Source organism: Trichomycterus rosablanca, chromosome 1, assembly GCF_030014385.1.
Source record: "Trichomycterus rosablanca isolate fTriRos1 chromosome 1, fTriRos1.hap1, whole genome shotgun sequence".
In the NCBI taxonomy this organism is placed as follows: Eukaryota; Metazoa; Chordata; class Actinopteri; order Siluriformes; family Trichomycteridae; genus Trichomycterus; species Trichomycterus rosablanca.
The window spans coordinates 48,284,357-48,305,575 of NC_085988.1; the positions used below are offsets into that span (position 1 = coordinate 48,284,357).

The 21,219-nt window shown below is 41.7% G+C and overlaps 1 protein-coding gene across 1 annotated transcript in view; it reads left to right on the plus strand.

Annotated features, from left to right (window-relative positions):
• Positions 1-3,555: 3,555 nt before the first annotated feature.
• syt12 (synaptotagmin XII) overlaps positions 3,556-21,219 on the plus strand; it is a 29,065-nt gene continuing 11,401 nt past the window's right edge. The window contains exons 1-4 of the mRNA XM_063003768.1: positions 3,556-3,626; positions 20,275-20,331; positions 20,459-20,652; positions 20,737-21,102. Of these exons, the coding sequence (XP_062859838.1) occupies positions 20,286-20,331; positions 20,459-20,652; positions 20,737-21,102 (606 nt within the window). The 5' untranslated portion in view covers positions 3,556-3,626; positions 20,275-20,285. The remainder of the gene's footprint in view (positions 3,627-20,274; positions 20,332-20,458; positions 20,653-20,736; positions 21,103-21,219) is intronic.

Sequence of the window (21,219 nt, forward strand, 5' to 3'; positions counted from 1 at the left end):
ATATTTTAATTGTATTCTTTTCTCCTCAGTGTTTTACTTAATGCCTTTTGTAATCTTACGCAGATGTAGTGACAAAGTATTTACTCTGTAGCTGAGGTTAAATGTTACATATAAATCAAACATAGAAAATTCACCAATGATTAGAAAAGCTAAAGAGCAGTATGCAAGCTGAAATGCACTATATGGCTATAATATTTGGACACCTGTCATTGAGCTTGTCAGACATGCCATTTCAAAAACAAATTGTATTAAAATAGTGACATCTGTGTGATCTTTTCAGCTATAACAACAGCCACTCTTCTAAAAAATAAGCTCCTCACAAAACTTTAAAATATTTTTGTGGGAATTTGTGCCCACTCAGTTAAGTCAGGGCTCTGTGCAGGCACTGAAGTTTCTTTAAACCAAGCTTTTCTTCATATGGTAATACAACCCCAAATCAGAAAAAGTTGGGACAGCATGGAAAATGCAAATAATAAAAAACACAGTGTTTCTTACATTTACTTTGACTTTTATTTGATTGCAGACAGGATGAATCTGAGATGTTTCATGTTTTGTCTGCTCAACTTTATTTCATTTATTAATAAACATCCATTCCTGCATTTCAGGCCTGCAACGCATTCAAAAAAAAGTTGGGACAGTCAAGCATTTACCACTGTAATGTTGCCATTCCTTTTCACCACGTTTTGGCACCGATGACACCAAGTGATTTAGTGTTTAGTCGGTTTAAAATTCTCCACACATTCTCTATTGTGGACAGATCAGGACTGCAGGCAGGCCAGTCCAGTACCCGTACCCTCTTCTTCCACAGCCATGCCTTTGTAATGTGTGCAGCATGTGGTTTTGCATTGTCTTGTTGAAAAATGCATGGACGTCCCTGGAAAAGATGATGTCTTGAAGGCAGCACATGTTGCTCTAAGATCTCAGTGTACTTTTCTGCATTAATGCTGCCATCACAGAAGTGTAAATGACCTTTGCCAAGGGCACTGAAACGACCCCATACCATGACAGACCCTGGCTTTTGGACTTGTTGCTGATAACAGTCTGGATGCCCCTCTTCGTCTTTGGTCCGGAGCACGCAGCATCCATTTTTTCCAAAAAAAGACCTGGAATGCTGATTCATCTGACCACAATACACGTTTCCACTGTGTGATGGTCCATCCTAGATGTTTTAGCATTTTTCAGGTGGTTAGTTCCTGCGTTCATAATGTCACCCCACCTTTTTTGCAAAAGCCGTGGCTCGACAAACCTTACAGTATATAGTCTTTTGGTCTGTCGAATTTTTATTAAAACCAAAGAACTTCTAAGCTGTAGACACAGCACATCTCTGCTCTCTATCTCTTCATCCTCCATCTGTTTTCTGTTTTTCTTTCTTTTTTTTCCACCGTAGCGACAAAGCCTCTATTCTTTTAACACTGTTATGCTTACGCTACCTGGCTAACTATGAATGAATGCCTTTATTTGTCATATATACATGTACAGATGTCCAGTACAATGAAATTCTTTCTTTGCATATCCCAGTTTCTTTAGAAGTTGGGGTCAGAGCGCAGGGTCAGACATTGTACGGTGCCCCTGGAGCAGAGAGGGTTAAGGGCCTTGCTCAAGGGCAGTGGCTGCATGGCAGAGCCGGGATTCGAACTCTCAACCTTTCAGTTCATAGCCCAACTATTGAGTTGTATCTAATCTGCACAGCACCCCACAACGCTTCTAGCAGCGAACAATATTCTATAATTTGCTGCCTACATTTTGCCTTTATTTGAAGCCTACAGTTGTTGTATAAACTGTGCTACAGTATGGCGGTATATGAAAAATCCACACCGTTCGAAGAATTGAAGCTGGTATACCGAATGAACCATCATACTGCCCAGCACTCATTTCAGAGTAAACAATTTCTGCAAAGAATCTGATATCACCCAAGCACCAGCTAAAACTCCCAAAAAAGGCCCAGATGAAGATGAAAGATATAAATGATACAAGATTGGCTCCTGCATGTAGGTTATCGAAAGGATGGCATGAGCATCTGTATTTATTACAGTAATTATAACAGTATTATTATTATTACTGCTATTTACTAGCGCATGTCAGATTCATAAACAAAGCGTAAAAACAACACAGCATAATTATCTTATCATTAATTACAATGAGAACATTCCGCACAATTTTTTTTATACTTGAAGTCTAGCAGTGTACTGTACTATACATCTATTGCACACTTCATCGGATGCTATACTGTTGTTGTTGCTGTTATATTTTTTATATTTTTTTATTCTATGTTTACATATAGTACAACTTTCTATTATTTAATTTAGGGCTGTCAAACGATTAAAATTTTTAATCGCGATTAATCTCAGAATTTCATATAGTTAATCGCGATTAATCGCATAAAAAAAAATCTGTGTAAATGTTATAGAAAACAAGGATTTTTAAGTGAAATGTTACAATTAAAATGGTGAACACATTTTATGCTAAATGTACTTATGTTAAAAACTGCTGGGACAAGAGAAAACTGTAAGGGAGTTTTATTCACTCACATACTAGGCAGTAATACTATCCAATGGTTTGATGGACGTTTCTACACGAAGTGAGTGTGTTTTGACCCTTTGGGGCTTCCATAGTTCATGGACAACGTGCTTGACTCAGCTGTCCGGTATTCCTTACCGTAACAGAATAAGTTAATAAAGTGTTCTGCTCCCGACAACTTGTGAATATAGCGTGTATTTATTTCTTTATTATGCAAGTGCAGATGCTACGACGCTCTTTTACATTATGTTAACAAACCGCAAATGAAAAACGGTGACATGTCCGACATTAAAACGTTTGTTTTACTAGTCAAGTCTCAACATGAACTAGAATTTGCGTTAATGGCACTATTTATCTTAATCGCGTTAAATTGAGATTGCGTTAATGCGTTATTATCGCGTTAACTTCGACAGCCCTAATTTAATTAGATGTACAGTATGTATGTTGACACCAGCACCAAAAGAAATTCCTTGTACACCTGGTACTTGGCGAAAATAAAGCTTCTGATTCTGAGATGACGTTAGTAAAACATGTCCTCTGGTATTTGGCCAGCTGGTAGTGGGATCATCAGAACCTGTACTTAAACCCTTCATTAGATCACTGTCTGTGAGGAGTTTTGCATGTTCTCTTTGTGGATTTTTTTATTTTTATTATAATGTTTAATTTCAATGCAACCTGGGAACCAGACAGTCAAAAACTGATGCCAGTCGATCCAACCCCAAGTACACGATGTGGAGGGAAGATAGGGCACAGTGGTGTGGTGGTATGCGTATAGTTAACATTCATGATTAGGGAAGGATGGTGGTGAATAACAGAGCTGTTGTGAGTTGTGGTGAAGCAGTGGAAGTTGCACTGCAGGGGTGGGACTTTCTCTCTCTCTCTCTCTCTCTCTCTCTCTCTCTCTCTCTATCAGATGGAATGCCTCTCGCAAAACCTACCGGTTACACCAGCGTTCACAATGTGCTGAATCGCTCCGACTCAAAACAATCCAGCTTCTGCTTTTGGTTTGGCCATAACAGCCTTCAAGCTGATGGCGAGAGGAGCGTAAGAACAGTGAACGGAAAGTGGAGTTGCTCCTCTTGGTTACACTGAAGAGAAACTCCTGCAAGGTAAGCTTTTAACCCGCCATTCCTCTCCTCACCGTCTGCTCAGGTCCGCCCCGCTGACTCCTGTCATGTTATTATAGAGAGTACAGGACAGTCCAGGCTCAGATCGCTATGGAAGGAAATCCACTGCTTCTCGACGTGCACTGGTGCAGAACATCTTTTGCACATAGTCTTGTTTTGGTGTGTGTGTGTGTGTGTGTGTTCAGCTTTTCGCACCTCATACATACACTATACATGCTATCCAGCTCAATCTATAGGGCTCATTATCTGAACAGAGATATCCTGATGAATGAAGTGGTATAGCAACAGCAGAGCTTAAAATATAATGGATATCCAGATTTTTGCATTTTGCCTTCCAAATCCTTGGCATTTTTCTGACAAATAAAATCTCTATCCATTTCTTTTTACAATACAAAGCACCTTGTGGACCTGAATTGTAGTTCATTCACTTGCTCACTCACACTTAGCAGGTTGAGTATCATTTAGTATCAGGACCACGCAGACAGGTGCCATACAAAAATGCAAGGCATTACATAGATATCATGGCCTAAGGTATAATTGTACTAACTCCCATTTAGCTGGCACAAAGGGGAGGGGGGCACTGCTGTAGTTTATGTGTCAGGATGAAGTACTCTGGTTTTTCACATCACTGACATTCATTTATTGACTCACATTCAGCAGGTGGAAGTTTTCCCACAAGAGGGGGCCCTGCAGTAGTTATGTGCACTTGCACTAGTGCTTTACATCAGTAACACTATGTGTCCTTTTTAAAAAAAGATGCCCTTGTTGTCCTTGTTATATAAATACAATAAACACTGTATAGATATTTTTTGTTCATTTAGAAATTCAAAATCTACAAGAATAATCTTTGAAAAGCTTAATTTACATAGACATAGCATCACTTGGAAGTGGAATACAGTTGTACCTTGAAACTCAACGTCAGTTGGTTCTGGGAGTGGTGTTGAGTTTAAAAGGCGTTGAATTTTAGGGTATTTTTTTTATAAGGATGTATGGGAAACCTGTTAATGTGTTCCATGGTCCTGTGGAACTGCATATATTTTACGCTAATGTAAAATAATGGGGTTGTTTTTGACACTTATACACTGATAATAACACAAATACACTATACAAAAACTCTATATACTATATAAAAACAGTTAAAATTTCTTAATTGTTTCCTCATGCTTCTTAATCGTGGAGATGCTTGATCTTGGAATACCATATTCCGTTCAGTAAAGGCGCATTCACATGAGAAGCGGCACATTAGCTTTTGCGCTGCTTTTTACGATAAGCGTTTTGGACTTTCTCTCGAAAAAAGCTGATCCTTACAATTTCTCAGAGCCCTGAGCTATATACAAGTTTAAAAGTGAAACAGGAGAAAAATCCAGCTAAACACATACATGTGGAGCTTTCAGAGTGGATTTGACGGTTATTCCACACTTTGATGACGTTTTACTGCAAGCGAAGCACTAAACAATGCGGCTGGTTATTGTTAATTTGAAATAAAATAAATAATTTTTTTTTAAAGAAACTGAACATTTTAAGTTTAAGAAAAACATTGAGTTTAAAGGTACAAATTTCTCGACGAAGGGCGTTGAGTTTCAAAGATTTTGAGTTTAGGGGACGTTGAGTTACAAGGTACCACTGTACTGTTAAAAATACCAAATTAAATCAATTTGCATAAATTTACAATTTTAAAAACATAGTCATTTATGTAAATGTTTCTTTTCATTACTAGGCTGTATATGTAAATATTAGTCTGTGGTATAACATCATGCCACTGTTGTTATACCGTCGCACAGTTGCTGAAATAGTTCGGAAGTCAGCCCTGTTGGAATTGTGGTCCTATGCATTGCCATTTTGGTCAGCAAAGGGCTTTGTCACTTCTGGCGTGTGTTTTTGTGACAAAATGTAGCTTGGGAGACCAGACAGATTCGTCTGTGATTCCTCCTGGTGAAAGATTGTGTAATATGTGACCCCCTATTGCTGATCAGTCATGTAGTGCACAATCCACAACGACTTAAAGACTCTCTGTTTCTAGTGTAGTGTGAACAGTACAGTGATCTAATGACTTTTGAGGTCAAATTGTGTATCGGTGGCATTAGTTACAACTGCACAGACCCACATTCATATAATGATTTTTTTTATTATTATCAAATCTGAAAGGGAAATTTTTAAACCCAATTAGGGCTTTGCACCCTTCAATTGTTTATCACACCTGGCTGGTTGGTGAAGGCTTGTTCTTTTCTGTTGTGTGTACAGAAAGTGTTCAGCACACTCTGCACTGCAAAAGCATACGCATTAGCACTTTATTTGGTGGGAGCTGTTCATTCAGCACCTTCCACACAGAATGTGCACAGCTCCACTGAAAAAACACCTGATGTGATGATGTGACATGATGTGCATTAAAACAATTAAATAAATACATCGTATCTGTGTTCTTTTTTTTTTTTTTTTTTTTTTTGGCATTTCTGTATTTGAGAAGCTGATCTTACACATATACACCGATCAGCCATAACATTAAAACCACCTCCTTGTTTCTACACTCACTGTCCATTTTATCAGCTCCACTTACCATATAGAAGCACTTTGTAGTTTTACATTTACTGACTGTAGTCCATCTGTTTCTCTGCATGCTTTCTTAGCCCCTTTTATGCTGTTCTTCAATGGTCAGGACCCCCACAGGACCACTACAGTACAGGTATTATTTGGGTGGTGGATGATTCTCAGCACTGCAGTGACACTGACATGGTGGTGGTGTGTTAGTGTGTGTTGTGCTGGTATGAGTGGATCAGACACAGCAGCGCTGCTGGAGTGTTTAAATACTGTGTCCACTCACTGTCCACTCTATTAGACAATCCTACCTAGTTGGTCCACCTTGTAGATGTAAAGTCGATCGCTCATCTATTGCTGCTGTTTGAGTTGGTCATCTTCTAGACCTTTATCAGTGGTCACAGGACGCTGCCCACAGGGTGCTGATGGCTGGATATTTTTGGTTAGTGGACTATTCTCAGTCCAGCAGTGACAGTCAGGTGTTTAAAAACTCCAGCAGCACTGCTGTGTCTTATCCACTCGTACCAGCACAACACACACTAACACACCACCACCATGTCAGTGTCTCTGCAGAGCTGAGAATGATCCAACACCCAAATAATACCTGCTCTGTAGTGGTACTGTGGGGGTCCTGACCTTTGAAGAACAGAGTAAAAACAGGTTAAGAAATTATGTAGAGAAATAGATGGACTACAGTCAGTAATTGTTGAACTACAAAATGCTTCTATATGGTAAGTGGAGCTGATAAAATGGACAGTGAGTGTAGAAACAAGGAGGTGGTTTTAATGTTACGGCTGATCGGTGTATGCAGACAAAATAATCAATCAAAAATTACATTAAAATTAATATATAATGTAAATTAATATACAGTTGTAAATAAAATAATTTATACCCAGAATCTTTACAATCATAAGACATTAAAATTATAGGGCACTTAAGTAGCTCTGCGGTGTAATGTCAAGATCCTAGGTGGTGCTCTCAAACACCTATGATTGGCTGTGCCTGAGGTGGGAAAGGTTGAATGAGTTTTATTGCCAATTTGAAGTCACAACCTTTGCTGTTAGGTTGAGGCACCTACACTAGTGGTTTGGTAGTCACAGAGTTTATAACATGGCTGATATGAAAAATCCACTTTGAAGCTACACTGCTGGCAAATGAAAAGATGTGGCTGGGGACTGCTGCATTTTGGAGGTATGGATTAAAAGTCTCAGCTTTCTTTGGCCTTCTGAAGATTAGGAGGTGGTGCCCAGTTATAGTTTCAATGCTCTTTTGACAGAATGGGCGCAAAGACTTGTGAGAAGCCTTCTCAAAAGAGTGGCTGTTATTAAAGCTGGGAAGAATTTCCAGTTTTCAGTTCAGTTACATAGTTATTGCAGACACACGCATAATTAATATCAGCATATTATACAACCTGCATGCGTTTTTGTGCTGGGGCTGCCAGAACCCCCCCCCAAGACATATTGTTCTGAGTATTTGCACGACCTGATGACAAAGTTGTCATGGTCACCATCATGCTGTGACCCCATTCCTTTCATTGAGTGAATCATTATTGTTTGTGGGGGAATGGGAAGAGGCTAGCAGATCATTTATTAGCTACAAACTGTTGCAGGGTGGTCATTCAGCTCAGGTTATGGCACACCTCTGACAGCAAATGCTGCTTGAGTGTTGTTTTTGTCAGTGTGATTGATCAAGGTGTCCAACCACTGTGTGTGAAAGCAGATGTGATCTTTATCCAAGCGTCATTGCAGAATCTGACCCAGAGAATTTCATGGCACAGGGATTTTCCAGCATCTCTCAATTGAACAATCTCTTCAGCCTGTTGGTGTATGCTAAACCAAAACTGTGCACATGTACTAGCTTGATTGCACTGTGCCATTACTCTGCCACTATGTTGTGATGAAGTGTGTGTACTCCATTACGATGCAGTTAATGTTATCATGACTCATTCTGGAGATTAAAAGCAAGGTTGATTTATTAGTGTGTGCTTACTAGCTGTGTCGGAATTAGCTGACAGTGCAGGGTAAACCCCTATCAGCTTCTCTTGCTTTTCTTGCAGCCTCAACGAAGGCCCATTATTATTGATCATTGCTGTTTTAGAATGAATGACCAATAAAGTTAAGTACACATTTTCATTTTTTTCCTCCGCAAAGGCAACCTGCATCTATCCTTTTCCATTAAGTCCCTATTCATCAACATTCGAAGGCATTTTATTGGCATGAGGAGGTCGCTGTTTTTTTCTTTCCAGTAGAACTGTAGGGGATTTAGCTGACAGTAGCCATGGTTCTTTTAAACAACTAGTGGAAATCCCAGTGTTGTAGGCTATCCGTGAGATATATATAATGCTTTATTAAAGCACACACACATTCACACAAGAAGCATATAATATGATTACACTGGGAAAATCTACTTATTCAGGAAGTAATATCCCCTGCTCTCTGTGCATGACTGAGTTGTTGTTGTGGGGCTCCATCTGTATTCTTGTGATCTCCACAAGCTGGTGTGAAATGTGTGGCTGCTTTATACTCCCACACAGCAGAAAATAGGGTTACATATAAAACCAAATAGGATTCTATAGATTGAGTTTGCATCACCTACAGTATATGGCCAGATGTACTCGGACACGCCTTCTAATAATTTTTTTATTATGTTTTCTTTATGCATTTTCTCCCCTTTTTCTCCCTTTTTAGCGCGTCCAATTGCCCGTTTGCATCATGCTTCCTCTCCACCAATGCCGATCCCTGCTCTGATTGAGGAGAACGAAGCTAACCCACGCCCCCTCCGACACGTGGGCAGCATGCCGTATGCATCTTATAACCTACACTTTGACGAGTGCAGTGCAGCTCAGCGTTGTGTACGGAGAGACACACCCTGACAGCACTTTTTTCTCATCTCTGTGCAGGCGCCATCAATCAGCCAGCAGAGGTCGTAATTGCATCAGTCATTGGAGAGAGACCCCATCAGGCTTAGTCCCACCCATCTGAACAACAGGCCAATCGTTGTTCATGTGGCCACTCAGCCTTAGCCGGCAGGCAGAGCTAAGATTTGATACGATGTATTCGAGATCCCAGCTCTGGTTCCAGCGTGTGTTTTTACCGCTGCGCCACCTGAGCGGCCACACCTTCTAATTATTGATAATAGCTTTGTTGCAACAGTTAAATAATGCCCTTTTCTATTCCCCTGTGCACCTAGCAAGGTCCATAAAGAAATTGTTTTACATGTTTAGTAGGGAGAAACTCCAGTGATATGTACAGAGCCATGAACATTTTTGGGCGGCATGGTGGCTCTGTGGGTAGCACTGTCGCCTCGCAGCAAGATGGTCCTGGGTTTGATTTCAAGGTGGAGCGCTCTGGGTCCTTTCTGTGTGGAGTTTGCATGTTCTCCCCAATCCTGATGAATGAATGAATGAATAAAATTTTAATTAAGAGCAGGGCTTACTTTTCTAACTAGTACATGGTTATGTGTCCATATGCACAAACAAGAAAACAATAATGGCTTTAAAAGTACCTTATGACGCTAACCCATCATGTCTGAGATCTGGGTTCGAATCCTAGCTGTGCTATCGTCCAGCGGGGCATCTACACAGACATGGTTGATTATGACTTGGGGGATGGGCGGTGGTGACTGAAGCCCTGCAAAGGATTGGTGCCCTGTCCAGGGTATTCACACTATTGTATTTAACCTCTTAAAGAAGTTGTTGGTAAAAGGATTATTTCAGCCTAATATACTATAGGATACTATATTATAAGTATCTTTGGAACATATAGTTACATGTGCTTTTTTGGAGTTACTCAAAGGTTTAAAATGTCATTTATGAGCACAAATACTGCTAAACGTTTATACACCATAGTCATATTTGTTTAAACTCAGTTTTTCACAATTCCTGACATCCTAGCACATCATAGTAATCATAGTACAGATTGCCTTTCTTATGTCATTTAGGATCACTACTATGTTTTAAGAATGTGAAACAATTTATTTAAGCTTTTATTTCTTTCATCACATTCCCAGTAGCTTAGTAGTTCACATACAAATGGTTAGTATTTGGTATGATTGCATTTGAATTGTTTCAGGTAGCCTTCTACAAGCTTCTCACAATAAGTTGCTGGAACATTGGCCCATTCCTCCTGACAGTACTGGCACACAGTTTTTTAGTTCTGCCCACAAATTGTCTACGGTATTGAGGTCAGGGCTTTGTTACCTTCACTTTGTTGTCATTTTGCCAGAACTTTGGAGGTACTCTTGGGGTCAACAGCGATCTCACTGTATAACTCATCCCCACTGTGCCGGGACATCATTGCTCACTGAGTTAATACCAGGACTATCAGGACAGACTCATGAAGCGTATTTAATGCCCAAGACACTTTTGAAAATGTTTTATTATATTACATATTGCATATATATATATATATATATACAGTGCCTTGCAAAAGTATTCAGCCCCCTTGAACTTTTCAACCTTTTGCCACATTTCAGGCTTCAAACATAACGATATGAAATTTGAATTTTTTGTGAAGAATCAACAACAAGTGGGACACAATCGTGAAGTGGAACGAAATTTATTGGATATTTTAAACTTTTTTTAGAAATAAAAAACTGAAAAGTGGGGCGTGCAATATTATTCAGCCCCCTTGCGTTAATACTTTGTAGCGCCACCTTTTGCTGCGATTACAGCTGCAAGTCGCTTGGGGTATGTCTCTATCAGTTTTGCACATCGAGAGACAGAAATTTTTGCCCATTCTTCCTTGCAAAACAGCTCGAGCTCAGTGAGGTTGGATGGAGAGCGTTTGTGAACAGCAGTTTTCAGCTCTTTCCACAGATTCTCGATGGGATTCAGGTCTGGACTTTGACTTGGCCATTCTAACACCTGGATACGTTTATTTGTGAACCATTCCATTGTAGATAGATTTTGCTTTATGTTTTGGATCATTGTCTTGTTGGAAGATAAATCTCCGTCCCAGTCTCAGGTCTTTTGCAGACTGCAACAGGTTTTCTTCCAGAATGGTCCTGTATTTGGCTCCATCCATCTTCCCATCAATTTTAACCATCTTCCCTGTCCCTGCTGAAGAAAAGCAGGCCCAAACCATGATGCTGCCACCACCATGTTTGACAGTGGGGATGGTGTGTTCAGGGTGATGAGCTGTGTTGCTTTTACGCCAAACATAACGTTTTGCATTGTGGCCAAAAAGTTCAATTTTGCTTTCATCTGACCAGAGCACCTTCTTCCACATGTTTGGTGTGTCTCCCAGGTGACTTTTTATAGATATCTTTGAGAAATAACTTTCTTCTTGCCACTCTTCCATAAAGGCCAGATTTGTGCAGTGTATGACTGATTGTGTCCTATGGACAGAGTCTCCCACCTCAGCTGTAGATCTCTGCAGTTCATTCAGAGTGATCATGGGCCTCTTGGCTGCATCTCTGATCAGTCTTCTCCTTGTTTGAGCTGAAAGTTTAGAGGGACGGCTGGGTCTTGGTAGATTTGCAGTGGTCTGATACTCCTTCCATTTCAATATGATCGCTTGCACAGTGCTCCTTGAGATGTTTAAAGCTTGGGAAATCTTTTTGTATCCAAATCCGGCTTTAAACTTCTCCACAACAGTATCTCGGACCTGCCTGGTGTGTTCCTTGGTCTTCATGATGCTCTCTGCGCTTTAAACAGAACTCTGAGACTGTCACAGAGCAGGTGCATTTATACGGAGACTTGATTACACACAGGTGGATTCTATTTATCACCATCAGTCATTTAGGTCAACATTGGATCATTCAGAGATCCTCACTGAACTTCTGGAGTGAGTTTGCTGCACTGAAAGTAAAGGGGCTGAATAATATTGCACGCCCCACTTTTTAGTTTTTTATTTCTAAAAAAAGTTTAAAATATCCAATAAATTTCGTTCCACTTCACGATTGTGTCCCACTTGTTGTTGATTCTTCACAAAAAATTACAATTTCATATCGTTATGTTTGAAGCCTGAAATGTGGCAAAAGGTTGAAAAGTTCAAGGGGGCTGAATACTTTTGCAAGGCACTGTATATATATATATATATATATATATATATACCGTATATTACCTACCAACATTGTACTGCAATGCTTACTTAATATTTCTCACGTACCTTGAGCCTATTTAATTAATAATTTCTTTTATTCACTTAATTATTTTTTTTTATGTACCTTGAGCATTTACTTTTTTTTTTTTTATGTACCTTGAGCTGTTGTAATACTTGACTTTCCCTCTGGGATGAATAAAGTGATCCATCCATCCATCCATTCATCCATCCATCCATCCATCCATCCATCCATCCATCTATCTATCTATTGTCCATTTGGAAGACCCATTTGCGCCTAAGCTTTAACCTCCTGGCTGATGTCTTGAGGTGTTGCTTCAATATCTCCAAATAATTTTCCTTCCTCATAATGCTGTTTGTTTTGTGAAGTTCACCAGTTTCCCCTGCTGCAAAGCACCTCCAAAGCATGCTGCTGCCACCCCCTGATTCACAGTTACTGCATTGCGCCCTCTGAATCCGGTGGAGACTAGACCTGCTGCGACCCTGACCAGGATAAACCAGTGGTAAAATTGAAATTTTTATCATTGGAAATGATTAATATTTTAACCAGATATATTGTTTGTCAGACTTTAGAGACCCCACAGTAAATGTATGAAAGATAAATAAGTTTCAATGGTTTACTCTTAGAAGGTTGCAGAAACCGTTAAAATCCCAAGACATAATATACAGTACATGTCACTTACAAGTAAGTAGACATGTTAGACCTCTGTGTATCTTTTTAGAATCACCTTTTGGTGCAAATGAGGTGAAATAAGTGAAATGCTTTTCTGTATTCTGTTGTTTCTCTGCAGAGCTGACATTCCAATTTTATAACTTGGATGTATGATCATAGTGATTGAATCAGTTCCCTAGCAAAGGCTTTTACGTAGGTTCTATCAGACATTAATTCACACCTCACCCTCGCACACACGCACACATTCTCTGACTCACTCTCTCAAGTAGACACACTTTCACACAGCTTTGTTGCAGTTATGTGCGTCATTGTGCTATTTATTCATCACATTATTTATCAGTATTCACAGTTTGAGAGCTTACTTTAGTTTGGGTTTCATAACCTTCAAGTTTTTACCTCAGCAGACATTCCGGATAAACAGAAATTTCATAGCAATTAAAGCTCTTGCAGTGAAAAAACAGTATTTACAGTACGATAATTGAGTAAAATAATGCTACCTGTTTGAGACATTACTTAAATGATCAAAATTTACATGATGAAGATTTACAGAATTTTAAGATATCATAATATTTATAAAAATGGTGTTAGGGGATAAAAACAATAAAATGTTTTGTATGTGGTTCAAATGCTGAAATATAATCTTTTTGGAATATGGTACAGGAATAAAACTAATAAAAATAAAGACAAACACCTTGTGCTTTCCAAACATACCTACTAATTAAAACTCATATTGAAGATTTATTTATGAAGAAAGCTTATATATAAAGACCTTAAAACTATGGTGGTGTGAGCCAGTCATAATCATGGTTACTCTATTGTCCCAGTACAGATGATGTAAAGCCATTTAAGGGAATTAAGCTTTACACAATTAATTTTAAGTAACTCACAGTAAATACATAATGATCCATTGCGTAATTCCATGTCAGTTTAGGTAATATTAATGAGCACACTCAGACATGTCATTTCTTATTTAGGTTTAGGCAGTCAGCTTTTCATCTTAATTGTTACCTTGCCTATTGGTAGCCTATAATGATGCACATTTTTAAGGATCAGCAATGATCTGTTAAGAAAAAGAGGACACTGTCTAAACCACGGGTCCTCAGACTTTTTAATCAAAAAGTAAACATGAACTGTGAACCTGCTTTTGGCTGATGAGACAGTCAACGTCAGGTTGGCCGCGGTCACTTATTTCTCTATTGATGCGCACAATCACTCCTCTCGCAGAACCCACAATGCTTGGAGCACCATCGGTTGTCACACTTGTTAGCTTAGCCCAGTTGAGACCCAAAATCAGCCACAGTTTGTTGAACTTTTTCATAGATGTCCTTTCACGTTGTAGTTCCCTTGATACATTGTAGTGCAGCAATCTCCTCTGTGACTTCGAACTTATCAGTAGCAACACATTATTCACCATATATTCTATGGATCAATGGGTGGCCAATTTTTGTTTTCACTGTTATTTTTTCCACTATAATACTATAAGTTGAAAGATAAACAGTGGCCAGACAACATGCATTGGTGCTGTAGGTAAAGGGGGTGGTCAAATGAAAGCAGCAGGCCGTATACGACCACGGGCCGTAGTTTGATGATTCCTTCTTTTTTTATATTCCTACTTTTATTTTCCTAGTATATTTCTTTTTGACAATCGGAGACTGACAGGCAAAGCTGTTGTAGTAGATGTGTACTTTAGTATTGAATTGATAGTGTTGGGTGGTGGTTCAACTGGAGTTAATTCTCTCATGTGATATTTCACATGAGAGAATTGGCAGAATTGGCAGAATTAGTTGCAATCTGAAATATTCCAATCCCCAAAGAAAATAAGGATGTATAGCTTTTCTGCAGCGCTATATTTTGCTTTAAATTAAGTGTTTATCAGTTAAATTATGCAGCAGATGAACTATAAAAAGAAAATAAATTATGGTAGACAAATATTTTAATACATTTTGCCATGTCACAATTATTTAACCTCTACATAATATTAATGATCTTAAAACCTAGTCTGCTAGTCTGTATGACCTTAAGTTGGGTTCCAACATGATTAAACCTTTGGTAACACAACAATGACTTTTAATCTGCTTTAGTTATGTCTGTTTCCACATGTAATAATTAATTGAAGTAAACTAGTATGTGTAGTAAATTTGAGCTATTATTTTGTTAAATGCTCTTGTTTAATGATTAAGTATACTCAACAGTGATACCACTGCTCAATTAAGTTGTAAGCATACTGGTGTCCTCTGCAGTACTCTACAAAATGAATACAAGACTTTAAGTAGAGAGAGAGAGAGGGAGAGAGCAATGAGTGGGTGGTAGGTCTAAGTTGCTGTCATTGTGCTGCAGTCTGACTTGGCTTTACACTTTTCAGAATGCAGGCCTTTTTCATCTCCATCGTCTCAGCCTCCATCGCTTTCCTCTTCTCATTAGTGTAATGTTCCTGCTTTCTGAGCCAAAAAAGCAAGCGTGACTCATACCACCCTTTTCTCTTTTTTTACTCTCTTTCCTTTCTCACGCTCTCTTTCGTTTAATCACTCTATCGGTATCTATCAGTTTTAGTAGCATGAGGGTTATGTACATAGATTCACGCTGGTTTAGTGGGTAGCACTGTCGCCTCACAGCAAGAAGGTTGTGGGTTCGATCCCCAGGTGAGGCGGTCTGGGTCCTTTCTGTGTAGAGTTTGCATTTTCTCCCCGCGTCTTCGTGGGTTTCCTCCAGTGCTCCGGTTTCCTCCCACAGTCCAAAAACATGCAAGTGAGGTGAATTGGAGACCATTTATTCAACTCCGCAGTTACAGCTGCAAGTTTTCCTGGATACATCTGTACAAGTTCTCCACACCTGGATTTGGGCAGTTTATCCCATTCATCTGTAAACCGCCATCTTTCGGTCACTTCACAGATGTTCCATGGGGTTTAACTCTGGGCTTTGACTCGAGGACATTCAATGACTTGCCACCAAGCCACTCCAGTGTTGTTTTGGCTGTATGCTTTGGGACACTGTTGTGTTGAAAGATAATGTACTTTTAAAACTCTTTTAGAGTGACAATTGGTTTCTTTTTTACCTCTCTGACCAAGCTCTTCTGATGTCCAATTCTAAAAACATTCAAGGTTGTGCCAGCTTCTACCAATTCAAAATTACTGAGCTTCCTGTGAACACTCAAAACCTAAGACGTAGGTTTATATCCTTGCCCTGACCAATGCCTTGCCACACTTTAATTGCAGAGATCTACAGACAATTACTTGGACTTCATGGCTTGGTTTTGGTCTTGACAATGCAGTGTAAACTGCAGGGTCTTATGGACCCAAGTGTGTGCCTTTCCACACTAGACCCAATTAATTAAAATTGGAATGTCACGAATCCAGCCTCTATGTGCTCCCTGTCCCCCTTTCCAGGTTTCCAGGAGCACATGTTGGAGAGGGTCTTGTTTATGTTTCAAAGTTGACGCCTCTTCTCAATGATCAGTCACTGAAGCTAATGATCCACTGCTCCTCATTTCAGGTGTAATGCTCATGACATTTAAGGGAGCAGCTGTGGATCCTTCAGCGGAGGCTATTTTGATTTGGATTGTTATGATTGTCATGCTTTTGGTTTGTTAGGATTGTCAAGTCAAGTCAAAGTTATTTATATAGTGCTTTTTACAATGGACATTGTCTCAAAGCAACTTTACAGAATCCAGGACCAACAGACCAAAACCCCCTATTGAGCAAGCCGAGGGAGACAGTGGCAAGGAAAAACTCCCTTAAAATCACAGGAAGAAACCTTGAGAGGAACCAGATTCAGCAGGGACCCATCCTTCTTGGGTGGCCTGGAGGATACTTCAAATAAATAGGATTTACGCAAATCATACAAACACATAATTAAATTGACAGTTGTAACTAGCAAAAAATAATTGGAGTTCTTCATTATTCAGTCCAGTCTGTGATAAAGTCCATTGTAAGTTCTGGACATTTTTGGTGCCAACACGCTGGGTTCCCATCCCATCCAGTAGAAGCAGCATCGTTGGCACAGCAGTCTCAACTTGCAGTCTTTAACCTCGAGAGGGTAAACAGGTTTCCGTCAGAACCACCTCGGGGTAAAACAACAGAAAATGTAGTTGCATCACATGGATGGCCGGGTGCGTGTGCGTCGCTTACCTGGGGAACAAGAAGAAGGCAAGCCAGTGGGAAACCTTAACTCCTGCCATCCATGTGGTGTCACGTGGGAGAGAAAGGACTCAAGCGCGGAGTTAAAGTAAATAAAAGTTTATTTATTAACAGAAAAACACAGAACATCACACACAAGACAGAACTCAAAAACAAACATAAGGAACCCCGATGGACTTCCGCTGGGGAATGCAGGCAGCAACAAAAAGAAAAGAAGAAAACTAAAAGACGCTGGGCGCGAACCCCGGCCGCTCGGGTGAGAGCCGGGCGCGTAACCAGCGCGCTGCTGCCGCGGGGGAAAGCAGATGACTTCATGCGCTTAAGGCGCTACAATTATTTTCGGCTACAAAGCCTCGAAATCGCCTCAGGCGCAGTTCGAGGTAACAGACGGCTCCGTTATCAGCCGCAGCTAGAGCCAATCTGTTAAAGCACACAAAAGGGTGCGGATTCGAACCGGGGCGGCTGGCAGGACAGCCGCGCACTTAGCGGTGTCGCCACCCAGCGGTTGCTGAATCCCAGAATACTTGTTTTACGCTACAAAGCTCCGAAATCGCCTCAGGCGCAGTTCGGGGTAACAGACGGCTCCTTCATCAGCCGCAGCTAGAGCCAATCTGTTAAAGCACACAAAACAGAGTAAAGAAAACCGGTTAACAAAACAGTTACCCAAGCTCCTAGTGCGGATTCGAACCGGGGGTGCTGGCAGACCAACCGAGTGTCTTACCGAGACGCCACCCACCGGCTGCCGAATACCACACCTAGGTTAGCTAGGTAAACATTAGCGGGGAGAGGACCAGCGCCGTGTCACGGGGCTGGCTTCACCCGCTAATGCTAAATGCTAACGGGTAAAATAAACACAGTACGAGGACTGCACGACATCGCACCACGCTACTTCTAAGAAGGTAAAAGAAAAGCTAATTACCTCAACCTTGCAGTCTACACACCCTGATGGCCTAATGCCACCGGGGGTACCTCTAAAACTACAAAAGAAGCGTGGGGGAGCCGTCAGCAGTCCCCACGGACACCGCAGTGCCCAAAACAAAAGGAGCAAACAAGACAAAAGGTGCGACACCTGCAGCCAGGCGGCGTACCCTTAAATAAGGGAGCCGCAGCTGCAGGTCGTCACCCTAACGAGCTGGCCTCTTACTAAAGGCCTAGCTCAATACTGCTCTGTAAGGCCTGTGACGTCGGGGAAGAGTGGTAAGTCCCACAAACGCCACAGAACCATTACAGTACCCCCTCCTTAAAGGGACCTCTCCTGAGGTCCCTAGCCAGCGGTCCAGTTCCCCCAGGTTGCTACAGGCAACCGGGGGATTCCCCCAGGTTGCTATAAGCAACCAGGGAGTGCCCCCCCAAAAAAATTATTGGGAGAGAATGGGGGTCCTCCACTGAGTCCAGAAATGGTCGCACCTTTCTGTCACGTGGGAGAGAAAGGACTCAAGCGCGGAGTTAAAGTAAATAAAAGTTTATTTATTAACAGAAAAACACAGAACATCACACACAAGACAGAACTCAAAAACAAACATAAGGAACCCCGATGGACTTCCGCTGGGGAATGCAGGCAGCAACAAAAAGAAAAGAAGAAAACTAAAAGACGCTGGGCGCGAACCCCGGCCGCTCGGGTGAGAGCCGGGCGCGTAACCAGCGCGCTGCTGCCGCGGGGGAAAGCAGATGACTTCATGCGCTTAAGGCGCTACAATTATTTTCGGCTACAAAGCCTCGAAATCGCCTCAGGCGCAGTTCGAGGTAACAGACGGCTCCGTTATCAGCCGCAGCTAGAGCCAATCTGTTAAAGCACACAAAAGGGTGCGGATTCGAACCGGGGCGGCTGGCAGGACAGCCGCGCACTTAGCGGTGTCGCCACCCAGCGGTTGCTGAATCCCAGAATACTTGTTTTACGCTACAAAGCCCCGAAATCGCCTCAGGCGCAGTTCGGGGTAACAGACGGCTCCTTCATCAGCCGCAGCTAGAGCCAATCTGTTAAAGCACACAAAACAGAGTAAAGAAAACCGGTTAACAAAACAGTTACCCAAGCTCCTAGTGCGGATTCGAACCGGAGGTGCTGGCAGACCAACCGAGTGTCTTACCGAGACGCCACCCACCGGCTGCCGAATAACACAGCTAGGTTAGCTAGGTAAACATTAGCGGGGAGAGGACCAGCGCCGTGTCACGGGGCTGGCTTCACCCGCTAATGCTAAATGCTAACGGGTAAAATAAACACAGTACGAGGACTGCACGACATCGCACCACGCTACTTCTAAGAAGGTAAAAGAAAAGCTAATTACCTCAACCTTGCAGTCTACACACCCTGATGGCCTAATGCCACCGGGGGTACCTCTAAAACTACAAAAGAAGCGTGGGGGAGCCGTCAGCAGTCCCCACGGACACCGCAGTGCCCAAAACAAAAGGAGCAAACAAGACAAAAGGTGCGACACCTGCAGCCAGGCGGCGTACCCTTAAATAAGGGAGCCGCAGCTGCAGGTCGTCACCCTAACGAGCTGGCCTCTTACTAAAGGCCTAGCTCAATACTGCTCTGTAAGGCCTGTGACGTCGGGGAAGAGTGGTAAGTCCCACAAACGCCACAGAACCATTACATGTGGATGTTACTTTTACACGTACCACCTACCTAAGCATTGTTGCAGACCATGTACACCCTTTATGGAAACGGTATTCCCTGATGGCTGTTGCCTCTTTCAGCAGGATAATGCTCCCTGCCACAAAGCAAAAATGGTTCAGGAATGGTTTGAGGAGCACAACGAGTTTGAGGTGTTGACTTGGCCTCCAAATTTCCCAGATCTCAATCCAATCGAGTATCTGTGGGATGTGCTGGACAAACAAGTCCGATCCATGGAGGCCCCACCTCACAACTTACAGGAGTTAAAGGATCTGCTGCTAACATCTTGGTGCCAGATACCACAGCACACCTTTAGGGGTCTAGTGGAGTCCATGCCTCGACAGGTCAGGGCGTTTTGGCAGCAAAAGGATACCAACACAATATTAGGTCTTATGTGTTATGTTATCCACCAACTCTATATTCTGTACTGCTGTCTTATGTATGTGTAAAAAATTTTTAAAAAAAAATATGTATTCATAAATTCATATTTCTATGCTCTGTGTGCCTCTACTGTCCTTCTCTGAGGGAGAACTAGGAATTCGTATATATGCATGCAATTACCAGTCTGTAGGAACACAATAAATGTCTCTGATTTTCTGAACTTGATCTTTTCTTCCAGGCGCTGGGACCATGTCCTCAGCACACGGCCCGGACATCTCTGACTATCATGTCAGCGGTGAGAGAAACAAACCCAATTACAAATACCTAATATTCTTCTCATATGTTCAGTTTTTCTAACAGAGGATGTGTGTGTGTGTGTATGTGTGTGTGTGTGTGTGTGTGTGTGTGTGTGTGTGTGGCAGTGGTCCGTGAGCCACCTGCTTGGGAGGTAGGTGTGTACCTATTGGGGTTTCTGCTCCTCCTGTGCATTGTAGGTGTAAACCTGTGGAAGCTATGGAAATCAGGCACATTCCCCGCTCCCTCACCATACCCCAACTTTAACTACCAGTACTTGCAGGAGAAATATGGCACCTCCTACTCTGAAGTGCGACAGAAGGTAATGAGCTTATTTTGTTTAATGTGGACAGGGATTCTTCCTGTCAGTTACTGACGTGCTCTGAATATCCGCTTCCTCTTATAGTGTGTTGCGGCCTCCAATCACAGAAAGGCATCATCAGCCAGCCGTAAGCCCAGCCTGCAGCTGGCTGACACTCCTGACAGCTTTCGAGAGCTCGGCCCTCTTGAGCTGTTGAACCGGGAGCCAGAGCTTAAGCGCTCAGTCTCTGCAGACTCACTGTGCTCCATCTCATCCATAGCACACACGTTTGGCCATGATGTCACTGTGGGTCAGCTGGAGGTGACACTGGAACTAGAGGCTCGGGCCTCACTGCTGCATGTCACCCTACATCAGGGCAAGGATCTGCTGGAGAAGGAAGAGGAGAACTTTCCTGGATGTTACATAATGGTCACACTTCTGCCTGATGAGATCACTGTGGGCGCCACACAGGTAAGGAAGAGGCAAAGTGGAGCAGCAGAGTTTAGTAGTGTTTTATTTAAATATTGTGCTTACATGAATCAAACTTTGTTGATTCTGAATATTAGAGCGGTATGGTCAAATGAATCA